General features: G+C 20.5%; 5 protein-coding genes across 5 annotated transcripts; 1 reads left to right on the top strand and 4 right to left on the bottom strand.

Moving 5' to 3' along the window:
- Window positions 1–33: 33 nt before the first annotated feature.
- On the top strand, window positions 34–16,149 carry CRMP4 (cysteine repeat modular protein 4, putative; the record flags this gene model as incomplete). The annotated part of the gene is made up of 2 exons (XM_028678249.1): window positions 34–410; window positions 843–16,149. The coding sequence occupies 2 exons, from the start codon at window positions 34–36 to the stop codon at window positions 16,147–16,149; spliced, it is 15,684 nt and encodes a 5,227-aa protein (XP_028534557.1).
- A 467-nt stretch (window positions 16,150–16,616) lies between these two features.
- Window positions 16,617–17,297, bottom strand: COX11 (cytochrome c oxidase assembly protein COX11, putative; the record flags this gene model as incomplete). The annotated part of the gene is made up of 1 exon (XM_028678248.1): window positions 16,617–17,297. One exon carries the CDS (start codon window positions 17,295–17,297, stop codon window positions 16,617–16,619), a length of 681 nt encoding a protein of 226 aa, XP_028534556.1.
- A 1,232-nt stretch (window positions 17,298–18,529) lies between these two features.
- On the bottom strand, window positions 18,530–21,364 carry PRELSG_1244100 (conserved protein, unknown function; the record flags this gene model as incomplete). Its single annotated transcript, XM_028678247.1, has 1 exon — window positions 18,530–21,364. The coding sequence occupies one exon, from the start codon at window positions 21,362–21,364 to the stop codon at window positions 18,530–18,532; it is 2,835 nt and encodes a 944-aa protein (XP_028534555.1).
- A 686-nt stretch (window positions 21,365–22,050) lies between these two features.
- PRELSG_1244000 (conserved protein, unknown function) lies at window positions 22,051–26,232 on the bottom strand (the record flags this gene model as incomplete). The annotated part of the gene is made up of 1 exon (XM_028678246.1): window positions 22,051–26,232. The coding sequence occupies one exon, from the start codon at window positions 26,230–26,232 to the stop codon at window positions 22,051–22,053; it is 4,182 nt and encodes a 1,393-aa protein (XP_028534554.1).
- Window positions 26,233–26,591: 359 nt separating this feature from the next.
- PRELSG_1243900 (mediator complex subunit 31, putative) lies at window positions 26,592–26,981 on the bottom strand (the record flags this gene model as incomplete). Its single annotated transcript, XM_028678244.1, has 1 exon — window positions 26,592–26,981. The coding sequence occupies one exon, from the start codon at window positions 26,979–26,981 to the stop codon at window positions 26,592–26,594; it is 390 nt and encodes a 129-aa protein (XP_028534553.1).
- Window positions 26,982–27,760: the final 779 nt, after the last annotated feature.

The following is a 27,760-nucleotide window of genomic DNA, read 5'->3' as shown; positions in this document are numbered from 1 at the left end:
AACAAAAATATATTGAATTCATGTTAATGAAAAATGAAGCATATAAAGAAAAGGAATAATATAAGCATCTTGTTTTTTATTATACTTTTTATTTTTTTTTTAAGAGATATAAATGCTAATATAACTATATCAAATCACACTTATGATAATGGGAAAAGTAATGTAGATATAGAATTATTTGAAACTGATTATTTAGGTATATTTAAATTATCAGGTGACAGCGTAGCTAACGCAGATTTTGAAATTAGTAATTCCTATTTAGTTTTTGAAGATAAAACAATAAATAATTGTCATACAAATTATTATCAAAATAATAGAAAAGCAATTGTAAAGGAAAAAGATCATGATACATTTTTATTTGTCGAGAAGAAAAACGTAAAACTACATATTAAAGATAATAAGAATCTATGGTAATCTCTTTATGCATGAATATATATATATGTATATATATGTATTTATTTTAATTTTATAAATGATGCTTATATCCTTTATATATTATTTATTTGTATTTCTGCTGTAAAGAACTGTTTTCGTTTTTATTAGCATTATTATTCTAATTAAAAACATAAATTTTTTTATATTTTTCCTAACAGTTAATTTTATTTAAATTTATATAAGTTATTTACATTCTCAATATCTATATTTATATCACATTTTGTCTACTCTATAAAGTATATTATTTTAAAATTTAAATAATTATTTTTATTATTTCTATATAATTCCAAATTTATGTTATATAGTTATTCACTATTAATTCTTCGTATAATTTCTTCATCCTATTTTATTTTCCTTTCTACAATTTTTTTTTCATTAAAACTTAATTTTTTTTTTTTTTTTTGTAGTTCAAATATTTATTCTCTTAATTCTTCATTACTTCCCATTCAAGTTATCGAACAAAATAAAGAATATATAAAAATAGGGAATATCAATAATTGTAGTAGTGACAATGTTGATAAATTTATTTTTTACTTTAACCTTTTAGAGAATTTTTATGTTTCAGAAAATGAGAATTGTGATAAAATGGTAAAATCATTTTTCGTAAAAAATATAGGAGCTAACAAATGCACAGGATACATTGGTTATATATCAGATCTTCATGAGCTAAATAATGATACATACTATATATGTTTCAAAAGAAATAATATATCATTAGTTATTCATAAAATTAACGTTAATAAAACAATTTTTTTAAATACATTTTACTGTAATTTTGAAAGCCTAAGTTGCTCAATTTACGTTAGTGAAACTTCAATAAATAAACCTCAAAATATTGAAAATGACACTTTAGTTCTTAAACCAGAGTGCGATGATACAAGTAATCCAATTATCAAAAATAACCACACATTAAATCAAGGATATTATACTTTTAATTATAATAATCCTAAATCATATTATTACTTTGAACTATGTTTAATGGATAACTTGAAATATAAAAAAATAGGTCATATATTTTTTCTTTATGCACAAGAGCCTATAACATGTTTCGTCGGGTTTGAGTGTGTTATTAAAGTATATACATTAAATACCAAAATGAATTACATTCTACATAACATTAGTGAGACAACTTTTTCTTGGTCAGATAAAATTTGTGATTATAGAAATTTTACAAACCAAGGGAAAACAACAAGTGCAATACTTGATGATTATTTATATTTTACTAGTGGTGATATTCTAACAAATGAAAATAATTTTTGTTCAACAAATCAAGGAATATATGCTCCTTTATTTACTATAATTTTAATTAAGAAACCAGAATTTAATATATACTATAGTGTCATTAATGACATAGTTATTAATTATTCAACACATTTATTAAAATATAATAATTACTTAGGCCCTTACTTAAAATACGAATGCTCCCACAATAATATAGTAAAATATGAATATGGTGACCATCTTGGTAATGAAGATAACAAATTTCTAAACAAAAATGAAAAATTTAATATAACTCTTAAATATAATACAGTAACTATGAGATTATGTTTGAAGTTGATTAATTATTATGACATTGGTTCTGTAAAAATTGAGCAGTTATTAAACTTTAAGAAAATTTCATTAAATCCCTTAAAATTTAGTGGTATTGTATCACTATATCATGAAGATAAAAACACAAAAATTTTAAAATTTGCAATCAAAGAAAATGAAGACTGTCATTCAGATAAAGGTTTTTTTGTTGAAGCAAATGATGATTTAAAAAAATATATATTTTACGGAAATAAAATTAAAGATACAGAAGTAACATATGTAGTATCAAATAACGTAAAGTTAGATAAATTTATGTATTATTTATGTATGTGTTCTAAGGAAAAGAAATGCAATGAAAATAATAACTTGAAGGATTACTACTCCTACACCAACATTTCTATAAATAATGATTCAGTACCATTAGAGAAAAAAAAATATGTATGCAAATTGCTTTCTAACTGTTCTTTTACTATAACATTCCATTCTCCTTATAATTCTGATAAATGGATATCTAAAATAGGAAAATCTTGTAATTCTAATGAATTAATAGGCGTAGGAGTAATTTCAAAAAATAATGTAGTCATGAGTAATTATCCATCAAATTTAAGAGCTGTAGATTTCAATTTATACTATTTTGTGAATCAAATGAATATGAATTTGTTAAATAGAGATATCATTATATGCGGAAATTATAAAGATCAGAAATTTAATGTTTCTATAGAAAGTGATTTTTTTTTGGTATATCAGAACACTCCTTATGAAGAATTTGAAATCATTAACATAGAACACTTCAATTTATGTCATAATAAAAAAACTCTTTTTATATATTCATATCTAAATGGCAAAAAAAATCTATTTAAAAAAATTGATATTGATGAAAAAACAAATTTTAATAAAATAAAATTAAAATTTGATTATAAGCATATGAAAAATAATGAAATATATTATATAAAAGAATGTCATTATTGTCAAGATACTTTAACTTATAATCATAATGGAGGTCATTATATTTTTCAAAATTCTGTTAGAAACATAGAGAAGTACTGGGGGGTAAAAAAATTAAAGAATAGCAATTTCAATTTTATAAATAAAACTATAAATATATATAACTGCTCAAACGGGTTACCTGATAATCATGCATTAACTAGTGTATTAATTTTTGATGGTCCATTTGAACAGATTGAATTCTATTGTTACATGGGTATTGATTGCTCTCATAAAGCAGAATTCTCCATATCAGTCGATCATTATTCTTTTTTTATAGAAATTACAGAAAAAGAAAGAATTGCGATATTTTATAAGGAAGCACCTAAAATTAAACACACAGTATCTAAACTGAATGATTCTAAAAGAATTTCTGAACTTATTCTAAAAATTTCTAGAAACAGTTATGAAGCTTTGAAACCAGGACCTTATAAAATAATTTACTCTAGAAAAATTAATGGTTTAATTGTTGAAACGTATATTGGAATTTTTCACTTCATCGGAGCACCATTACAGAAAAATCATATTATTGATGAAAACCAAAAAGAAATTATACTTCATGGATATTTTAAAAATATTGAAAATCAAAAATTAAAAATAGTAGGTTATTCAACATGCGATTTTGGTCAACTTTTAAATCAATCTGTGGGCCAAAATAAACATGATGCTATATTAAATGAAGTTTTAAATAACGTTATTGATTGTAAATATCTGGATGATTACAAATTAGTATGCAACTATAATATGATTGTGAATAATAAATTTGAACTATGCTGGTGTTATGAAGTAAGTAATGATCTATGTAAAGCTTTAAAAAATATTAACTCACAAATAACGGAAGTTTCTTCTTTATCAACTTCTATGAATGCAGTATTGCAAATAACTAAATCATCACACACTAAATTTATAAACTATGAGATTAATAATTACATTTTTATAATAGATGATAATTGTAAAAATATCAAAAATATTAAACTTAGATCCAAAATGAATAACCAAAAAGATATTTTAGCTTTTTACAAAGAATTAAAATACCCCAAAAAATATGAACTATGTGTATGTACTCTAGAACAAAATGTAACATGTGAAAATGAAAAGGATTATAAAAGTGTTACTGTTGTAATGAATAAATCAACTTCTTACAAAGTCAGATCAGCTAATTTAAATAGATTTAATATGGGACATAATCAAGTAAAAGATTTTGATATCAATGCTGATTATGTTGACAACTTAAAAAAAAATATTATTCCAGTGTTTGTTTTCTTACCTGGTCCTGTAGAATATAAGGAATATATTTGTTTGTCTGGATTATCATGTAACGCCACAACAAAAATAAAAAGCTCATTGAACATGATACAAAGTAATAATAATAATAATAACAAAAATAACAAATATAATGGTATTAATGGCAATAATGCTAATGCTAATCCTAATAATATAAACGATCCCAATGCGAACAGCAATAAAAATGGATTATATAAAAATATAAATTCAGTTTATTATATATTAAGTGATAGTAAGAATTGTGAAAATAACTATGGTAAAATATATCAAAGTGAAATAGGAAGTATTTATATTACTCAAGAAATAGAATATTTAGAGTTTCAATTTATAGATGGAGTTTATAACTTAAAAATAGATATTGTACCTAAAGATATTACTAAAATTTATGAAGTGTGTGCATCATTTCACCCTAACGACAAATATTATTATAATGTTGGTAATGTTGTGTTTTATGGAATATTTAATGAAAATGATCACTATGAAGCAATTTCCGGTTTCCCTTTTAACTTAGAAATAAAACAATTTTATTCCAAATTTAATTTATACATTCGATTTATTTATAAAAAGTATGGAGACTCAAAAACATGCAACCAAAAAAATGGTTACTTTGAAAAAATCTTCACTAGTGACTCAATAGAGAAATCAGTAAAATATCATGAACAAGAAAAAATAGATAATTCCGTTACAAGTTATAAGTGGAATAATATAACATTGATTTTAGATATAGATAATAATAATTACATGACTACTTCTCAAAACAAAGATGGTTCTCATAATTTATTTGTATGTGCCTGTTATGAATTAACAGACGGCCTTTGTGACTCTGAAGATTTTTTTACAACTGAAGTTATGGAATTGCATATGCACACAGCAATATTAAAAGAACCACAAATTAATTCTACGGTAAGCTTTCTAAAGCCTTTTGAACTTAAATTAGAAACTTCTAAAACATTAGATGGATCAATCAAGGTTTTTCCAATTGATATAATGGAAGATTTAAATAAATTATGTTTAGAATTAAACCAGAGAAAGCTCTTTTCAATATTTAAAGCAGACATAGATGAACATGAGCAAAAATATAACATACTTATTAATTTTCTTGCTCAAGGAATTGTTATATGTTGGTGCCCTAAAGATAAATGTAATGATGATGATTATTTAACTAAAGTTGCTTTTTTTAAAATGAATGGCCCTCACTTTTTAGAAGTTGATACTGATTTAAATGGCTACTTTTCCTTCTATTTATTAAATGAGTACATAAATATAAATGATAGAGTTATGTTTGTGGATAGCAAGTCAATGTGCACAGATAACAATAAGGTAAACTTATTTGGTGATAATATTCAATTAGACAATGATAATTATGTTATAAATTTGGAGCAAAGTGTAGAAATATATGGAAAACCAGAGAAAATAGTGAGAGAAATAAATCAAAAACTCATGTGGGTTTCTAAAACTTACAAAATAACTAATATGGAAGAAAAATATATAAAAATATGTTATTGCTTTTATTTTTATGATAAAAATTGCAAAAATACAAAAAATTATGTATACTTAGGGTTAGTATATAACAACACTTTAAAAAAAAAAAGTAATAAAAATATTGTAAGCAAGGATCTCATTGATGAAATAAGTAATTTGCATTATTTTAGTAAAGATGCTATAAAATTTGTTGCATTGAGTTCTTTTAATGATTATAATAAAAATATATGTAACATTAACAATAATCAATATAACATTATGCCTTTTTTCAAAAAAAATACTTTTAATTACTCTACTCCTACATCGAGAATATTAAAGATTTTTAACAAAAGTCATAAAAATGAATTAAATTTTGCTGTATGTTATAATAGCTTTCTTTTTAGAAATAAAATAAGGTTTTTATTAAAAGAAAAAGATATTAGTGATATTATTCCCATCAAAAAATCAGTAAAATACAATTATGAATTCAGCAAATTAGGGTTAATATATGATTTAGAAGAAGAAGATGTAATTGTAAATAATCCAAATATAATAAAAAAAAAAAATTTAGAATTATTGTTAGAAAAATTTAAATCAGAAAAGAATATTTTTAATATCTATTTTTTTATAGAAACACCATTTTCTCGTAGTATTTCTAATATTTATAGAAATGAATATATAGGAGACACTAATAATGATACTTTAAAAGAAAAATTAAAAGCTTTATTAGTTAAAATTAAGGAAAATTCAATTTTTAATCTAAATGAAATAATACATTATAAAAGCAAAGGGGAATTATTAACTAACTTCTATTTAGAGAAAATAATAATTATAAACGAAAAAACGCTTATTTTATGTTGCAATAATGGAGATTATGTTGAGGTCGAACTTAATAATAATAAAAAGTATCAATATAAAAATTCTCCTAAAATTAACATACTATTAAATTCCTTTAAAAATTATCATCCTGATTTTGAAAATGACCAAAAGAAACAAAATGAAATATTAGAGCAATTTAATGATTTAAATAACATATCTAAGAAATATGATTATTTAAAGATAAAAAATCCTAATGATGTGGGTTTTTATAAAAATCATATATTAATACAAGTAAAGGATATTATTTTTGAAGTAAATATTTATGGAAACAATATACCAGATCATATATATATATTGTATATAATTGAATTTAATAATAGTTGTTATAATTTAGATAAAAATTTATTTTTTATTGAAAAAAAACTTTTCACCAGAAAAAGTAACTATTTAATTTTTAGAGAAATTCTTGTAAATAAAATAAATAATTATACAATGTGTATATTAGATAATACATATAATGTTTATTATAATGTAGGAATTTTAAATGTAACTAATTATTATGTAACAGATGATTCTTTCTTTGAAGTTGATAATTTTCCTTCTAATATGGAAAAAAAAAATATTATATTAAGTGTCTGTATGAATATAAGATTACACGATGTATTTATCATAAAGAGAAGAGAAAGTTTCAGTTTTACACTTGACACGATCAGGGTTGTATTTTTAAAAAGGAAAGAAAAATTAACAAACAGATTTCCTGAAATAAAAGATGATGAAATGATATCATGTAAAAGTAAGGAAGATAAAACTATTATTTTAACAAAAAGTCATATTTTTTTTTACACAAAATATAAAGAATTTTCTTTTTCAACTAAACACAATTTACTTTTTCCAGTTGATATTGACTTCGATAATAGCTATATATATGTCACTGATTTGCACTTAAAAAAAATAGCACGTTTAAAAATTTTAAATAATGGGAATCAAAATAAAAAGAGAATAAGAAGAGATATTTACAATAATGAATCAAGATTGAATCATTCTGGTATGAACATATCTAATGAGAAAAAATTCAATGAAAATATCTTGCATGCTAATACAAATAAAAAGTATAATTTCCAACATAAAAACCCAGAACATTATAGAGAATATCCAAACAATTATATTAGAAAGTATGAATTATTTAAAAAAAAATTGCTAATAGATAAGCAATCATCAAAAGGAAAACATATCTTACTAAATAAAAATAAACAAAGTGATAATAATAATTCAAGTTTATACTATCCAGGAAATTATAATTTAAATATATTAAGAAATGATACTAAGAATCAAAATAATCCAATTATTTTTTTAGAACAAAATGAAAAAAAAAATTCTACAAATAATATAAAAGAAAATGAACAAAAAAAATTTGAAAATCGTATTTTAAATAATTACTTCGACAATATAAAAAAAAAAAACAAAAAAACATACTTAATTAATACAAATTTAAAAAAATTATATAATTATCTTCAAGAAAGGAAAAATAATAGCATTGTAAGCTACTATTTGCATAAAATATTAAGTGATGAAAAAATATCAAAAAGAAAAGGTTTTCTATATAACTTTATCAAATATTTCAAAAAAGAAAAAGAATCTAATGAAGAAAATGGGACGGTTAAAAATGTGGAACCTTTAAATAACACAGAAAATGATATTAAACATAAAAAACAACAAAATGAAGGTATTTCAAAATTCATAGGAAGTGCTAATTTCATGAGAAAAAAAAGAAATGCCACATATTATATAGATCAGTCAATATATGATAACATAATTAAGAGTAATATTAAAAAATTCATAAATGCTGTGGAAACTCCAAAATATTTACCTAATAATCTAGATTATCTTGATATAAAAAATTTAAAAAATCCATTATATATTAGTGTACATAATAATCTATTGTATGTTTTAGATTCTGGAAAAAATAACTTTTTCAGCTACAATTTAACAAATAATAAAATTATAGAGTTAGAAGAATATAATTTTTCATCAAATAATTTAACATTAAAGAACCCTCGAAATTTTTCAATATATCAAGGAGAAATGACTGAGCATACTACTCACAGAACTAATTTAGCATTTGTAACACAAATAAATAGTAATGAGATCAAAATTATTGATTTAAATAAGGAAAAATATAAAATTATAAAAGCATTAAAATTAAAAAAAGGTTATAAACATGATAATATAAATAAAGTAATAGGAATTGATCAAAAATTATTAATAATTACAACACAGACACATGATGAAAATTTAATTTATCATTATCACTTTAATTCATTTGATGAATATTTCAGTATATCTTTTCATTATACATTTGCAGAAAATTATAATTCGAATGATAACTTAAATGTTAAACCTGAAATAGGCAAATATAGTGATTCTATAATATTTTTTTGTTTTTTAAAGTCGGATAATAAGTGTACAAATGTAGATGAACTAACTAATTTAAACATTTCATATGAAACTGGTATAATAACCGGAAAATTGAATTATTTTGGAAGCTTTCAGTTGCGAATATTTGCAAAAACTCATTTCCAGTATAAAATTAATACATATAAGGATTTATACTCTTACTGTGATATAGCCAAAGGATTTAATAAAGAAAAATCTATCTGCGAAAGTTGTCCAATAGGGACATTTTGGAACAGCGACAAATTAAAATGTGAGAAATGTGATGAATACTTCAAAAATACTTCTACATTAAAAATAGGATCTAAATTAATAACCGATTGCTTATGTTCATCTGGATATGAATATTCAGAAAAATCCTTAAGTTGTGAACAATGTAAACCAGGATATTATAAAAAATCTGTTGGTAACTTTATTTGCATTAAGGGATGCTCAATCAATGAAAAAAGTGTTATTTATGGAGCTAAAAGTTATGAGGAATTGTCTTGCAAATGTTTTGAAGGATATTACAGAAAAAATGATAAATGTGTCTTATGTTTAGAAAATCATTATTGCCCAGGAAATGACATATTAACCCTATGTGATAGAAATAAAATATCCAAAAAAGGAGCTAAGTCAGCTGTTGATTGCAAATGTGAAGAAAATTTTATATTAAATAATAAAAATGGATCATGTTCTTATTGCGCATCTATTGCTAAGGTTATTGGTGATGTTATTTATTGTTCTCTATGTGACCCAAGATATTTGGATACGAATATTTTTCAAATACCTCATAAACATAATTATGGTTTAGTGAATTCTACATACAACTATGATGAGGATTTTGCCTTGCAAAGTAAAATAATGAAATACGCTTATTTTGACAAAAATAATTCTGAAAGAAATCATACTAATTTTATAATTCATAATCTCTACTTGGTTGCATTAAAAAATGATCAGAATATGCAGAAATTCTCTATTGAAGTTGATATGGCGGATGTCAAAAAATGTTTATTTTGTGACAGTGGATATTCTATTAACCAGGAAAAAAACAAATGTATACCATGCAATGGTAAGTACTGTGAAGGTTTTTCATCCATTCCAAAAGATTGTCCTAAAAATTCTGTTGTAAAGAGAAAAAATGCTTCCTCTATTTTTGATTGTTTATGTAAACCTGGATATGGATCTTTAAATGAAAGGAGAAATGGATTTCATAAAAAATTGAGCTGCGAAATATGTCCAAAAAATTTTTTTAAGAATACTATATCAGATGATTTTTGTTTGCCATGCCCTCATTTTACCAATACATTGTCAGAAGGAGCAACATCAATAAGCGACTGTTTACCAAAAAAAGGATATTTTCTTTATATGTTTAGAAATATAGATATAGACTATTTAAGATATAAATTTGATATAAATTCTGAAAATAGAATTTATAATTTTTTTGAGAATAATGATAAGAAATTTGATAAAGATGTTTACAATTTATTTTTGGAGCAAAATTTCGAGGAATTGTTTGATGATATAGATAATAAACCGAATAAAAATATTCAGGGAAAAAATTTCATTAATCAATCAAATAAATATGTAAACAACCAGCAAAATGCCCCCAATGATAATTACAATTTAAAAAAACTAGAGAATCTAGGTTTTCTAAAAAGAACATCCATATTTCATATTTATACTACCCTTTTAAAGAATATAGAACAAACCTATCAATGGACGAATGATACTGTATTAAGAGTTACCTGCCATGTAAATCTAGATTTTAAAAAAAACCCTAATTTTACTGTTACATATAAATCCAATTTAAAATCTTGTATAAATGATTGCAAAATGAATATATACTGCACTGGGGTGGAATTTTCAAGGAGAAATCTAGAATACACACAAGTTTTTTTAAAAAATAACCAGAAAGTTATTGTTGGTTATTTTAAGTGCAAACAATTTTATTTTGAGAATATATATGAATATACCTCATCGAATTTAGATAGTTATTTAAATGAAAATGTTGAAAATAAAATATCTATAAAAAGTACTTTGGAATATACAAACTTTATATTAAGAAATAAAAAGGATATTATTTTTACATGCTCAGTAGATAGACACAAAAAATACCTATTGTATAAACACTATCAAGTCGTAGGATGCCTCATAGGTAAATTTTGTCCAGGAAACAGAACTCCGTATTTAATATCGTGCCCAAATAATTCCACAACAGTGGTAAATTTAGCTACAAATATAGATAAATGTGTATGCTTAAAAGGTTATGCATACGTAGGAGTTCTATCGCATAAATGTTCAGTTTGCGACAGGGGAACATATAAAGGAACAATTGGAAATTTTAAGTGTGAAGCTTGCCCTTTAAGTTTTTCAACTGTCAACAGAGGTTCAACAAGCATCAACGATTGTTCTTGCACTCCAGGAAATTATTTTACCTTTGATACTTTAGAAAACTTCATTAATTCAGAGAAAATAAATTACAAAAATATTCATGATAAGTACTTTATTGTTCCAAAGAAAAAACAAAAAGAATATTATATAACAGAAATAATAAAAATAAGTTTAAATAACTTTAATAAAAAAGATGATAATGAAATTAAAAAAATATTAAAACTTCATATAGGAATATGTAAAGCTTGTTCCCTTGACAATCATTATTGTGAAGGAGGACTAGAATCAAACATCGTCTTTAACAATGCAATTATAGAAGGATTATTTCATACATTACCAAAAAAATGTCCTAAAGAATTAGTGATTCCTCAAAGAATAAAACAAAGAACCTCTTTAAATAATTGTTTATGTATTCATGGAAAAGTTTTAAGAACTTCAAAAGACAAAACAGTAGAATGTTTTCCTTGTCCCCCAAATACCTTTAAAGAAAGCGAATATGATAATAGTTGTTCAGGAGCTTGTCCACACTATTCTACAACATTTGTAGGTTCATCATATGAAAATCAATGTTTTTGTAAGAATAATTATTATTTAGTTACTTCAGAAGATGGAAATGGCAAAAATACCATGTCTAAAAAAAGTTGCAGCATTTGCCCTAAAGGAGCTGTATGTAATAGAGGATTTAATATATATGTATTTTTAAAACTATTAAATGACAGAGCTTATAATGATATAAATGTCTTAGATCATGAAAATCCTTATCCAATTTATGGATATTACGCGGTATATAAAGAAAAAAATCCATATAAACCTTGGAATCCTTTAGATGATAATAATGATTTAAAATATACTTATCCATATTATAATTTACTATTATTTATTCAAAAAAGTATTGAAAGCAAAAATTATTTCTTCTTTGAGAAAAATCAAAAATATTATTTTAATAAGGAATTTCTTGAAAATATTAATAAAAGAGATAAAATTAAGAAGAAATCGGATAAAAGTGATAAAAAAAGAAAATCTTATAATTCTTCGTTTAAACTATCTAATACCATATCTTTTTTTCAAGGTGAAGAACAATATCATAAATTAAATAGAAAAATTAAAGAAAGTTCCAATTATTTCAGAGAGATTCATATTTCGGATATTCAAAATTTGGATTCTTCTACTTTGTTAACTAATCAAGATGCAAATTTGTCTTTTTTAGAATCCAGTGGAAATTTAAGTGATAATCCCAATAATAGCGAGGAGTACTTTTTAGAAATATTTAATAAATACGTAAGAGAGGCAAATGAACTAAAAAAAATAAATAGCAAATTTGAAAGATTGCCTGATATACATCCGTGTACTTTACCAGATAGATGTTTAGGAACAATAGCAAATTTATGCTCTGAAGGATCCACTGGATATCAGTGCAATAATTGCAAAAAAAATTATGATATGATATATTTTAAATCAAAATGTTATAAATGTAAAAATTTGTTTTATGAATTATTGCATACTATATTGTTCAAGCTCTTGTACTATTTTGTTGTTATTCTTATTGTGTCACTAAATTATGATAGTTGTATAAATAAATTTTACACTAGTGGAATTTTAATAAAAATTTGGTATAATTGCTCCTTTAGTTTTATTGCTTATGGATTTTTCTCTCCTAATATACAATCATTTATTGCAAAATATCTTTACTTTTATAAGATGGTATTTCTTTTTCATTTAAAATTTTTTGCTTATTACCTAAGGGTTGGATGTTTTTTTAATTATTATAATATTGATGTATCATATAATAGTATATGGTACATACAAAAATATATGAAAATATTTTCACCGCTTATAGATGGTATTTTTATAACTTTAATTTTATTTGTCATTGTTCAATTTCCTAAATTTTACTACAGAAAAAAAATACAGAGTTTTGAGTATTTATTATCTCAAATTCCAGATTTAAGGGATGAATACAACACAGATATAAGACAAGAATATATTCAAAAACAAGAAAGAAAAAAAAACAAAAAAAAAGTTCATATAACTAATGAACTAGAGGAAGAGGAAATAAGAAAATCTGATAAAAGCACGTTAATGCATGATTTAGAAAAAAATAGTAACAAAGAAAATTATGTAGAACATAATAGCAAACCAATTTTAAATAATATCAATGATAAAGGCAATATATTAAAAAAGTTTAAAACTAAAAGCAAAGACGAAAACGTAAAATATAACGAAGAAGTAAATGAAAGTTTAAATGGAAATAAGAGAAATGAAGAAGATATAAAATATGAATTAAAGTATATAAAAAATAATGAAATATACAAAATATTCTTAAAAGAAACTATTGAAAATATTTATAATAAAAGAATATTTGGTCCATGGAGACTTATGAACAAAAAAAATGAAATTTTAAGAAAAAAAATATCAATGTTTTTAAGGGATACTTTACCTTGTTACGTTTTAATGATTATTTTATCTATGCCATACGTACTTTTAGAGTTGATTCAACTTATATATTGCAAACCTGTAAGCTATAAATCACAAAACAAAGAATTTTATTTAACCTATTTGCCTACTCAGAAATGTTCCTTTTCTTATAATTCTTTTTTATTAAGTTTGATTGTCATATTACTGGCAGCGTTTTTTTATTTTGGTATCTTCTTTATTTTAATTTCTTTATATGTTAAAAGAAAAAATTTTCTATTATTCGATTCATTATTAAAAAATTTATTAGCAGGATATAGACAAGGTAAAGCAATATTTGAATTATTATTTGTGTTGAAGAACATTATTTTAGTTCTTATTATAGCTCTTAATGCTCACTACCAAATGTATTATATTGTTTCAGTTACATTAACATTAACGGTATTTGCAATTTTTGAGATACTTTCTAGTCCATTTGATAAGAGATCCTTCAATATTCTTAATAAATCTTTATACGTTGGTAATGTTTTAAACATTTTTTTTTCATTGCTTATGTGGGGAAGCTTTTATTGGAATTATGAAAAGTTCTCTCTTTTTCCTATCTCTTTTATCCTCGCATATCATCTGTTTATGCTTCATAATGTAGTAAAAGAAATAGTACTGTCTAGACATTTTATGCATATGGAAACCCATATTAATATAGAAACAAATGGCTATGAAGAAGACAATATAAAAAGTAAAAATTATAAAATATATTATAAAGTTATGAATAAAATTAAATTTTTTTTAAATAAAAGTCATAGGAAAAAATTATCAAAACTAGTTGAAAGTAATGTATTTTCAAATAATACAGATAATGCATCAAAATATGATATAAAATTTGAGCCTGTAGAAAATATTATCAAAAGATATAATCTTAAATTGAATCCATGTTTGGTCAATGATAAAAATGAAAACGTCCAAATAGAAGAAAATAAAAACCAAAAAGAATTATTTAATATTAAAAAAAATGTATTACCCGTTAATATACATAACGTAGCATTCATATGGTATGATGACCAAAATGAGGATTTGTTATTTCAAATGCCTTATGAAAATAAATTTTGCTATAATCTTAATGAAGAGAAGAGAAAAAAGAAAAAAAAAAAAATTTTATATATGTTTCCAGATTATATTAGAGATGAAAGAAAAAAAAAAAATTTTAAATATTTTGTCTCAGCACTAATCAAAATAATTGAAAAATTCATAGATGTATCAAGTTCCTGTTCTATATACGAAAATTGGTTTGATTTTTCCATCAGGTTCGCTTTTGTTTATATATCTTGGATTAAAAAACTCAATAAAACAAAAACAATTTTACCTAGTAACATGGATCAATTGCATTCTGATATGGATCAATTTATTTTTAAGCCTATATTTTACAGTAGCGATATGGATATTAAAAAAAAAAAAAATTGCGAATCTCCTTCAAACACGAATAATGAAGACTTAGAAAATGAAAAAAACATAGAAACACTTGAAAAAAAAAATAGCTTTGAAAATACGGAAATAAAAATTAGTCGTAGTTATGGATCTTATAATAAATTAGGAAGCTTAAAAAATAGGAAAAAAAATGATGAAGTAGTTAAGAATGAAGAACCCAAAGAAAATTCTTTTTTCGGAAATGATTATAATAACTCATTGCGTTTTCATAATAATGAAGGAGAAACTCAAAATAAAAATAGTAGTGAATATATAGAAACAGATAATTTAAATAATTTAACAAATAAAGACAATAAAGAAAAATCTGAAAAACTTTTAAATGATGAGGTAGAAAATTTTCACTTTTTTGAGAAAGAAGAAAATTCTTTACAAAATATTATTGAGTATTCTATTGATGTTTTCTCTTCAGAAATGTTTAATGATGATACTTTTAAAATTCTAATTTCTTTGTTTGAATTATATATATCTATGGAAACATTAAAAGCATTGGATTCGGATGCTTTTAATAAACTGTATAAATGCTATAATGAAAAATGCATAAATTTTGAAAAAAGTGTAATATTTAATATAAATAAATTAAAAGAACAATTAAAATTAGAAATAGAAGAAATAAATAATGAAATAGATAATGGAAACAGTGATGAAAAGTTAAAAATGAAAACATATTATTTTTATAAAGAAGAATTAAATAAAAGGAAAATGCTAGAAGAAGAATTAATGAATAAAATTAAAAGTTTGGAAGAGTGTATTGAAGCAAAAAATAGCTCACATGCTTTAAGAAATAAATTAAAGGATTCAAAAAAAAACAAAATAAATAATGAGAACTTAGACGAAGATATAAATCGAATATTTTCTCTTTTACATAATGAAGGTACTTATAAATTAAATCATCCAGAAAATACAGAACAAGAACAATAAATTACTATATGTTTTGTAAAATACAGATTTATTCTTTCTATACAAGTTTTAATCTTTCACTTTTTTTTTTTTTTTCGTTGTAGAATTCGTAAATCTTGATTTATTAATTTATATATATATATGTACATAAATATGTGTTATCAATTATCTTATATTAAATATTTAAATAATTTTTTTACGTGAAATTATATATAATTAGTATAATCTAAAAATAAATTCATTTAAAGCAAATGATTACTAAAAAAAAAAAAAACTTAACTTTTTTTTTCAATTAAATATTATTTTCTTTTCTATTAAAAAATAAATATTATATATATTTAAATTATAATTCATTTTATTTTCATTATAAATGAAAAATTGATATTTTCTTTTTCTTTGTTTTTCGTTTATATATATATATTGTGTTTTTCTCTTAATTAAAGACTTTTTCTGATATATGTACATTTTTCATTTAACATATATTTCTTTCAAATAACTTGAATTGGTTTTTTTTTGGATACAATAGCTTTGGAAAGATGCTGATATTCTTCTGGAATTTCTGAATCCGACTCAAAAAAAATATATGATAAAGTAATTTTTTCTAAATTTTTTAATCTAGAATCATTTAAAATATCAGGATCAATAAAAAAAAGTACGGGCAAATCAATTTCTTCATTAGCATTTAGCATCTGCTCTTCAAAGCAAAAACATTGAATTTTATTAAAATATAAACCAGCTTCGTCAGGTAATACATGATATAATGCTATTCCAATAATTGGTTTATTAATTAAATTTTTAGCTTTATAGAAAGCTAGAACTGTTTCACCAGGTTTAACAATAATACTTTTTTGCTCAGGTTCAAATGACCATGGCATATTAGACTGGCTTGTAAAATTTATTTCAATTAATCTATTTTTACTATTTTCTTTTTTTTTTAATAATTTATTAATATCCAATTTATTTTTTATAGTTCCTCCATACCCCGTTGATTGACAAAATAGCTGATATAATGGGACAAATGCAAATGACAAACCAAACATAAATGCAGATAAAGATAAATAAAAATAAGGAATTTCTAATCTTTCTTTTTTTTCTATAATGGTTAACTTATTAACTTTACTTCTATTTTTTAAATTTAATCTATTAAAAAAATTTTTAATTATACTCATTTTCATGTAATTTTCATTATTCAAAAACAAAAAAAAAAAAAAAATGATAGATTTTATTATTATGCTACATTTCAAATGCTAATGCTTTTTTCTTTAATTACAAAAAAGAACAAATTTTCATATACTAATTGTCTTCTTTACTTATTTGAAGTTTGTTTAAACTATTCATATGATGAATGCTTGAATAATATTACTAATAAAAAATAAAAGTTATAAAAAGTGAAAAACAGTTCATATTTTAAAACATTAATAATATGTTTTATAAAGAAGAAAAATATGTAAGTAAAAAATATTAGCCATTATCAAATTTTAAAAATAAAATTACACATTATATATATATAAAGATTTATGTAAAAGAAAAAAAAAAAGAAAATGATTATCAAAATATCATATATTTTTTTAATTCTTTTATATATATAGATTATTAAAAAAAAAAAAATAATAAATGCTACAATAAGCTTTAATGTTTTATTTAGTAATTTTAAAATTTTTTAATTTTTGTTAAGGAAACAATATTGTTAATTAACAAACATATTTAACAAAAATGTAAAGAAATATAATTAAAAAGAATAATTTAAAAAAAAGAAAAAAAAAAGTATAAAAGAACAAATTTTTAAGTAATTTATATTTAATTGTATGTAAAAAATTTTATCCTAACTTTGTAATTATAAATCATATTTTTAATATTATTTTTTTTTTTAAAGAATAGAAAAGAATTATTATGATAATTAAAAAGTATATCTATTTTATAAATATATGAAGTTATTTAAAAAAAAAATTACAAAAAGTTTGTTTTAATTTAAGAAAATAATACATGAAAGATGCGTTTTATTATAAAATAAATAGATATATATAATTTAAAAAAAAAACAAAAAAATAGATGAAAATAAATTTTTTTTTTTAAAGCTACTTAACCAAAAAAAAAAAAAAAATGGAGTTGTCTAACAGATAATATTATGTTAAAAGTATATATTTAATAAAATTGAAAAATATGAATGAAATTCTTTAACATAAATTTGAAAATTCTACATATCAAAAAATACTTTTAGTATATATATAACTATATTTAATTACCACAGATAGATATTTATAAATTTATATTAAATAAAATATTATTGTAAATTTTTGGTTGTTTATTATTATACCTTTCATTTTATATAAAAAGGTAGAATAAGTTTAATAATTACTGAAATTAAATTTATATATATATTTATGTATATTATTTCATAATTTTATTTTATTTCTTCTATGTTTTTAATATGTTTGTTAAAAAAATAAGAAGGATATACATCAGTTAACCAGATAGGATCAATGATGGACACATTTTTAATAAAAATTTGTGATTCATTATTAGAATATGCATCTGTATATACAATAAATTTTCTTTTTTTGTATTCTGTTTCATTTAAAATAGATAATGGATGAAGAGAAAATAATTTATTGTCACTTTTTTGATTTAATAATTTGTAATTTTTATCATCTACTATTTTTGAAACATTATAAAAAAAGGAAGATATTTTAGCTTTAAATATATATTCTATATTATTTGACTTTTCCATTTCTATACCAAAGCAATTCAATATATTCTTTAGTTTATTAAAAAAATCAGTAGCTTTTTTAATGGAATTATAAACTAAAAAATGATCATAACAAAAGTTTTTTTTATTTTTTGCTTTATCAAAATTTTGAAATATATTATAATAACTTAAAATATCACTTTCCTCTGCCATTAAAGATAATCTCATTATTTTTAATCTATTTACATTCTTATGATTGAATGAAAATATAGGTTCATTAATCAACATACTTATAATAATAGAAACTTCGTAGACACATTTATATTTTATACTATTTACTAAAAATATACTATACTTAAATTTTAATGGCAAATAACAAATTAATAAACTTAGTTTTTTATCAATTATATTTCCATTAATATCCATTAATTTTAAAATATAAAATAACTCGAAGCATCTTTTTAATGATTTTAATAATGGTGAAGTAACAAAGTCAAAAGAGCATATATTTTTTACTCCTACAGTCTTTAAAAAAAATATATTATAAAAAATATCTTTTCTTAATATTTCAGGTATGGGGCATTCATTCAATGAGTTAAGATAATCATTAATTGTTATTAGTCGAAAACAAGTAGAATTATTTGAAATAAAACTTCTTTCCTCACATTTATTTTTATTACTTAATACAGTATATTTATGAGTTATATTAAGATCGTAATCGTAAATTTCATCCTTCATATAACAAGTATCTATTATATATTTTATGTTTTTTAATTTTTTATAAAATAACATATCTTTCAGAATTATAATTTTATTATTTAATGCATTCAAATCAAAATCATATGTATATATATCTTTTATTATTTCAATATGATTACTTGATATATTTTTGTTTTGCAATCCATTTTTAACTATTTCTATTTCATAGTCGTTATTTAAGATTATTAATATATTCTCCCTAGTTTTTTTATTTTCAAATAATTTTTTGATTAACTTAATACTGATTTCTAAATAATTTGAACATCTTTCTTTCAAATAATAAATTTTGTTATTCTCTATATCACTTGTTCTGTTATCTTTCCTTTTATTATTATAAATAATATTATTAGATATATGAAAAACAAATATGCTTATAATATTATTAACCTTTTCTAGCTCCTCCATAAATTCTTTCCATTCATTTAATTTATCAATCTCATTTTTTTCATTTTCTAAAGCTTTTAATTCATTTTCTTCACAATGATCTTTATAATTATATATTAGGGAATGATTAACTGAATCAGCAAACAGGCAATTTAATGTTTTTTTTTTTTTTTTTTCTTCTTCTTCTTCTTCTTCTTCTTTCTCTTCACCTTTTTTCAATTTCCATTGTTCATTTATATGTGAATCAGATGAAATATAATTTTTACCATCTAAATAAGTATATTTTTTTTTCTTTTCTTTTTCTTCATTACTTGATAAGGTGTTACTTCTACTATTTATATAATAATTTTTCTTATCTATTAAATCATTAAGTTTCACATTTTTTATAAAAAAATGTTTTTGTTTTTGTTGATTATTTGTTTCTATATTATCATAATCCTTTTTATTATTTGCTTTTTTTTTTATATATATATGATCTTTTGAATATTCCCAATTACTTTTTTTTAGTTCATTTTTTTTCTTTACTTCCTCTTCAATTATATTTTTGTGTTCTCCACTACTCTTTTTTATATATGTATAGTCACTTCTTTTATGAAAGTTTTTTTCTTTTTCATATTTTTTATAATTTATTTTTTTGCATTTTTCACTATTCTTGTTCATATCTGTTTTATCAAAATATTTTTTATGGCTTACTTTACTTTCTTTTTTGTTATTTATTGTTTTTACATATTTGAAATCTCTGAATATTTCATTATTTTCCTTTTTTTTTTCCCCTTCAAATTTTAATGTATTTACGATATCTTGCTCAATTGTTTCTTCATTATTTATGCTTTTATTTATTGATAATTCCTGGCTAAAATTATTTAGGTTATTATAAGAATTAAAAAAGTTAAGAACATTTTCAATAAAAAAATCAGAAAAAAGAAAAATATATAAATTACTTCTTTTTATAATTATTTTTTTTAATAACGATAATATTAAATCTGTCTTTGAAAATCTTTTATGAATGTTTGTTAATATTATTATGTTAAACTCAATTAAAATAGGATCAAATAAAATTTTTTGCAACAGTGTTGATTCATCTAAGACAGTAATTTTATTGCTTTTATTAGAATGTGTATCTTTATCATTTAAAAAAAAAAAAAAATCTTTCATATCATTTGGGATTATATTATAATAGTTAAAATATGTATGATCAGAAGTTGTAAAACATATTTTGCCGTTTTCATTTAAAGTATGAATTTTTTTTTCATACAAAACAATAACCAATTTTATAATCTCAATAAATTCTAATTTTCCAATAACAAGAAAAACATTGTGGATTTTTAATAAATTTATAATATCATTTTCAAATTTTTCAAACAGTAATTTTTTTTCATCTCTTTCATATATTACATAATTTTTCATATTTAAAAAAAATTATATATAAAAATAAAATTTTAAATATGTGTATACTTAATATATTTTATCTTGCTATATGATATTATATTGCTTTATGCTTTATGCTTTATTCTTTTTTTTTTTTTTTTATTACAACTACTTTCTATTAAAAAAAAAAAAAAGAAAGAAAAGTCAAAAATCTTTTAAATCAAATTTATTCAAGCTCATTAATGTTAGGAAATTGTGTGTTTATTCTTTAAAATTTAAAAATAAGAAAAGAAATATTTGCATCAAAAAAGTTAATATTCTAATTAATATATCTTAATTTTGCTAAAAAAAAAAAAAAAGTAAAATGAAATAAAAGTATATATACTTTTAAAAAAGAATATAGAATATATAAATTCAAAATTTTTTTGAAAAAATAAGGTATTAAAAAATTAAAAACAAATATAATAATTGTAATATTAATTTTAATGGAAAATTTTATTTTTTTGTATATTCATGATTAAAAAAAAAAAAAATAAATATTTGAAATTTTTTTTTTAAGAATTTAATTTTGTTAAGAAAAATATGTAAAATTAAAAAAATAAAATAATTTCATGACAAAGAAAAAGTAAATTAATATTTTTTATGGTTTTTTATTTTACTTAACTTTTATTTGTTTATTTTCTTTTCTTTTCTTTTCTTTTTTTTTTTTTTTTTTTTTGATTAAACTAATTTAAATGAAAAATGAATTGTAATTGCTTTTTTAGAAGTGCTGTTAAGATATTTAAATCTGCACAATTTTCTTTTTTGTCTTTTAAAATTTGTTGATACACTTTTTCAAATAGAAAATTAGACTTATTTATAATTGAACCTCGTTTTTCACTGTTGTATATTTTAAAAAATATTTTTATTTTTTCAATAGGTATTTCCATAACGTTTATTTTATACTTCTTATACAAATATAATTTATGTACAAGTATATTAATATCATTTTCATAATTATAATTGAAGGAAGAATTAAGTCTAGTTTTATTATCATTATTCAACTTATTTTCTTTATTATAAAGATTCTCATCCATTTTAAACTCAGAAAAATCTTTTTCTTTGGATATAATACTAGTATCATTTAGAGCAAAATCATTCATATTAAAATTTTTTGAATTTTTTGAAACATTTTTGTCTTTTGTAAATAAAATGCAAAATTTCATAAAAGGAAAATATATATTCAAAACAAACATATTATCTATTTCATAATTTTTAAAAAAAATATTATTTACATTATTAAATTTTAGTTTTGTCACATTTAAATTGTTAAGAACTTCACAAACATTAAATAAATCGTAACTATACGCATTTTTTTTTTGCTGAAGAAAAAAAAGTTGTTTTAAATAATTTAGTATGTCATTCTTGTAAGAAATATCTATATTACCCAATTCATTTTTATTATTTGTGATACCTTCTTTTTTTTCAGAGTGTGCGCTATTTTCAAAACTTTTAGGGATGTTCTCTTTTTTTCCTTTTTTTTTAAAGTTTTTATCCATTTTACTAGGTATCGTATTGCTATTATAATTATTATTACCTTTTATATTTTCTTTATTAAATTCAAAATGGTCTTTCTTAATTAAATTTTCATTTATATTTATTTTCCCTTTATCTAATAATTCTATGTTGAGACTTTCATCATAAAACATGTTATTCTTTATTTTTTTAGTAACTTTTAAAAATAAGAATGGGCGATATATTTCCAAAAAAAGAAAACAATAATAAAAAAGTATTTTCTTTTTTATATTTTTTAAAATTTTATCAATGTCATCAAAGCATATATTGAATAATGAAATTATTAATAACTCATAATTTTTCTCATGCTTATATGAGCACAAACATAATAATATATCTAAAGAAAAAATGGAGTTGTCAACTATTTTTTTATTACTTGAGATAATATCTATTAAAATATCAAATATATTTAAATGAAAAACTCTTGATAACCATATGCTTCTAAAAATTAATGTCAATTGTTTTTTTGAAAAATTGTCATTTCTAAGAATTCTAAAAAATAAACATGTATACAATTCACTTATAAGATATATATTTGTGTTAGTATTGATAATAAAAAAAATTAAATCTAATATTTGATTAGTTGTTAATAATTCTAATTTTATTTTAATATTTTTACTATTTTTTTCATTCCCATTATTTGCATATGGAATAATGTTACTCTCACTTTTTATAATAGAGGAAATATTTTTTTTTTTTTTATCTTTTTCACTCATTTCTAATAATACTGTTTCATTATTTTTAATTAAAAAAGTATAATTGTTATATTTGCAAGTATTATTACTATTAGATAAATAATATTTTTTTTCTTTGTCAAAAGCAATTTGTTCTTCATTAAATGAAAAAATAAAATGATAAATAGGATAAAAATATTCTTTTCTACAATATTCATATAACTTAAACTTATTTATAATATTAATTAATTTGGAAATATAATTAAAGTAACTAGGGGTATACACAAAGTTACTATCTTTCAACTTTCTAAAAAAATATGAAATCATAACTAAAAATATTTTCCTTTTTTTTTTATTTATTAAATATTCTATATTTTTAAGTAAATCGATAATTTCTATATGTGTTAAAGAATGAATTACTTTTTTATAATGTTTTAAAAATAATTCAGAAAATAATTTATTACTAGAATTAAACCTTAATTTATTTAATAGAAAAAAAATTTGGCAAAACAGTGATGGATGTACGTGATTAAAGTTTAATAAAACTATTTTTTTCACCATAATTTTTTTTATAACTTTATTATAACTTAATAAATCACATAGCATAAATATGCTTTTAATACTATTTTCTAGTGAATTGTTTTCAAAATATACTTCTAATTTTTTCCTTAAAAAAAATATTAATCGCTTATTATAGAAATTATAAATTGTGTTTTGTAAATTGATGTTTTTTATTATAAAGTTACTTTTAAATAAAGAAAGAAAAAACAATAAGTTTTTAATTTGATAATTTTTTAAAAATTCTGAGTTCAACCATATACTGTAAAATAAAATATTTATATAATATAAATCAGTATATCCTGTTACGTAAATAACTTGGAGAAATTTGAGAATATTATCACAATCATGTAAAATAAAATAATGACAAATATTTTCAAAAAATAATTTTACATTATTTCTAGTATTTTCATGTACATTTAAAAAAAAATCTTCATAAAAGGAGTTCCCTAATAATGAGGTTTCGTTATCATTTTTATTTTCTTCAGAATCAAAAGCATGATCACTAAGAGATTTAAAACTATTATTTAAATTGGATTTATCATGTCTCTTTGTATATTGTTTTTTATCATTATGTATCTCCATATTATTACTACAAAAAATATTATCATTTTTATTATCCATTATAAAATTATATTCATTCTCATTCTCATTTTCATTATTATCATTTTCTAGCATATTACCATTATTTAAATAGTTCTTACTTTTTTTCGTGAAATCATTTTCAAAAATGCTACTATTTAATAAATCGTTTTCTTGTGTTATATTTGAATAAATATTTTTTTCATTTCTAATTATAATAAAATCGTTATATATTAAATCTTTTATCATATATTTTTCTACATAATTATTAATTAAAAATAAATTCAAATTTCTAATTTTTCTCTCACTAAAGGCTTCATCGAAAATATTCTCACACACTGTTGTTATACAATCAAATAAAGGGAATATATTTTTATTATTACTTGATGAAAATAAAATATGATTTCTAATAATTTTATTTAAAATAAATAATAAATTAAAATATAAACAAATAATATAACTATAATGATTTAAATCATTTATGTTATGTTCTCTTTCACTTACATATTCCTCATGAATAGTTTGGATTGCAAAAAAATTATTTTCTTCTGGATATTTTTTCATATGTGCATTGCTATTAATCGTACGCTTATTAACATTTCCTAAATTATTTAAATTATAATGGTTCACACTTTTAATCAATTCATTTATTTTTGTTTTTTTTAAAAATAAAAAATACAATTCTGATATGTCGTGTAAAGTATAATAGTTTATCTGATTACTTAATAATGTTAATAATTGTAATGAACTTTTGATATTGTTTTTTATTAAATAAAAAGTATCTTCATTTGATATATTTACAGAGTATATTTTTTCCGACTTTTTTTTTTGCTCAAACAAAATTTCAGAATTTTCCAAAAGATTTAATTTTATAAACAGAAGAGTATATTTGTGTAATAATTTATAATCAAAAAATTTAATGTATGGAAATGAATAACTAAAAAAATATATTATAAATTTATTTAGAGAAAAAAATATTTTAAAGGAAGATGAAGTGTTGTTGTATGTAGTTAAATTTTTTTCAACAAAAAGTATATATTTTTTTATTATATCTAAATTATTTATAATGCATTCATGTTTTTCTAATATATGATTTGGAGAATTTAAAAAATCATTTAATTTGTATCCCTTTTTATGAATAGATAAATCTTTTCTTTTTAAATTTTCTATTGAAAAATGTAATAAATGATAAAAATTATCAAATTTATTAATTAAGATTTCTTCATTACTTTCTATTTGCTTTATTTTTAATATTTTATCATTTTCATCAAATATTTTTTCTTCCTTTAAAATTTGATTTATGTCTCTATCATTCATATAAAATTTTAGTAATTCCTCCTTTAGATGATTTTTCTTTAGAGTAATTTTTTCATAAATTTTTTGTAAAATATATTTTTTTTCTTTTCTAGTGTAATAATTTATATTTTCTAGTAATTTATTATTATTCTGTTCATTTTTTGCTGTTTTATTATTTTTATAATATTTATAATGAATGTAATTCCTATATATTTTTAAAAAAAAGAATTTTTTTATTTTCATTTCTACTTCTAGAATAAAAAAAAAAAAAATTTACATAAAAGACTTCATTTGTAGATATTTTCCTTTTATAATAAAATAACCTTAATTTAATAAGTTCGCATTTATGTAATATATTTTTTTATTATTCTATAAAAAAAAAAAAAACGGAATACTTTTAATTGCTATTCATATGGCTTATTAACAAAAGAACAATAAAAAAAAAATGTTACAACAATTAAATTATTTTCAAATTTTTTCTTTTTTTTTTTTTTGGTATTTTATTAAAGTAATTCAATAGGTAATTAAAGTTTGGATATACTCCTTTTACATTTTTAGGTATTTCTTATCAAAAGAGAAAAAAAAATTATTTTTTATTATTTTTAAGTTTGATAACTGAAATACAACCAATGTAATTTTAAATAATAAATAAAATTGTTAAATGAAGTGGAATTCCTAAAATATTCATGTACTTTGTTATCGTTTAAAATTTCTAAAACATATAAACATATCGGGAAATGAATGTAAAATATATATGGCTTACTTCTCCAATAATTTAAATATTTTAAATAATTTAAGAATTTTTTATCATCAAAGTATTTATTTTCATATAAATATTTTATATATTCTATATTGCTTAATGATTGTACAAATTCTAATTCACACTCAAATCTTAATCTATTTTCAAATGAGCTTTCTTTAAAATTTTTATGTAAAATTAATAATTTTTTATTTTCTTCTTCATTTATTTCATCAGTAGTTTTATTTTCCATTTTACATAGAAGAATAAAAAGAAAAAAAAAGTGTTATATATTCATATATATACTTAAACATAAATATATTTATTTGATGAAGTACTAAAATAAATAAAAATTCTCAAAAAATATTATATATGTACCATAAATTTTTTTTTTTTTATAATATTTTAATAAAATATTTTTTTATATTTAAAATAAAAATATGTCATATTCCATACAAATAAATCATTTAATATTTCAATTAAAAATTGGGAGGGGGAGGGAAAAAAAAAACATATTTTATCTTTTTCATAACAAATACGTATTCAATAACAATGAATTTTTTTTTTTTTTAAATTTTTTATTTTAAAAAAAAAAAAATTTTAGTTTGCAGTTTTATTTTCCCAAAGAATTTATAGAGATCTTATATTAACAAAGAAAAATAACAGAAATATCGTAAAAAGATAAAGTTTAAAAAAAAAAAAAATAAAGGATAAACTTTAAAAAAAACTAAAAATTTAAAGAAATATGCATAATAAAGGAAAAAATGGACATAGAATATTCTTTTGACAATGTTAGTTATATCATAGGTTTTTTTCTTTTAATCTTTTGTATTATTCTACCATTATTCCTAACAGTAACAAAAAAAAAAAAAAAATATGCTTAATATAACGTGTATATATATAATATATTTAGAAATTATATTTTTATATACTTTATTATTATTTATTTTTTTTTAATATTAGGTATGGAAGCATAGAAAAACGTGCTTTGAAATTTTTTTTTAATAGAGTTCTTTTTTTATCATTTTCCTT

The sequence above is a fragment of the Plasmodium relictum genome (genome assembly GCF_900005765.1).
Source record: "Plasmodium relictum strain SGS1 genome assembly, chromosome: 12".
NCBI lineage: Eukaryota > Apicomplexa > Aconoidasida > Haemosporida > Plasmodiidae > Plasmodium > Plasmodium relictum.
This window is presented reverse-complemented; position numbering and strand designations above follow the sequence as displayed.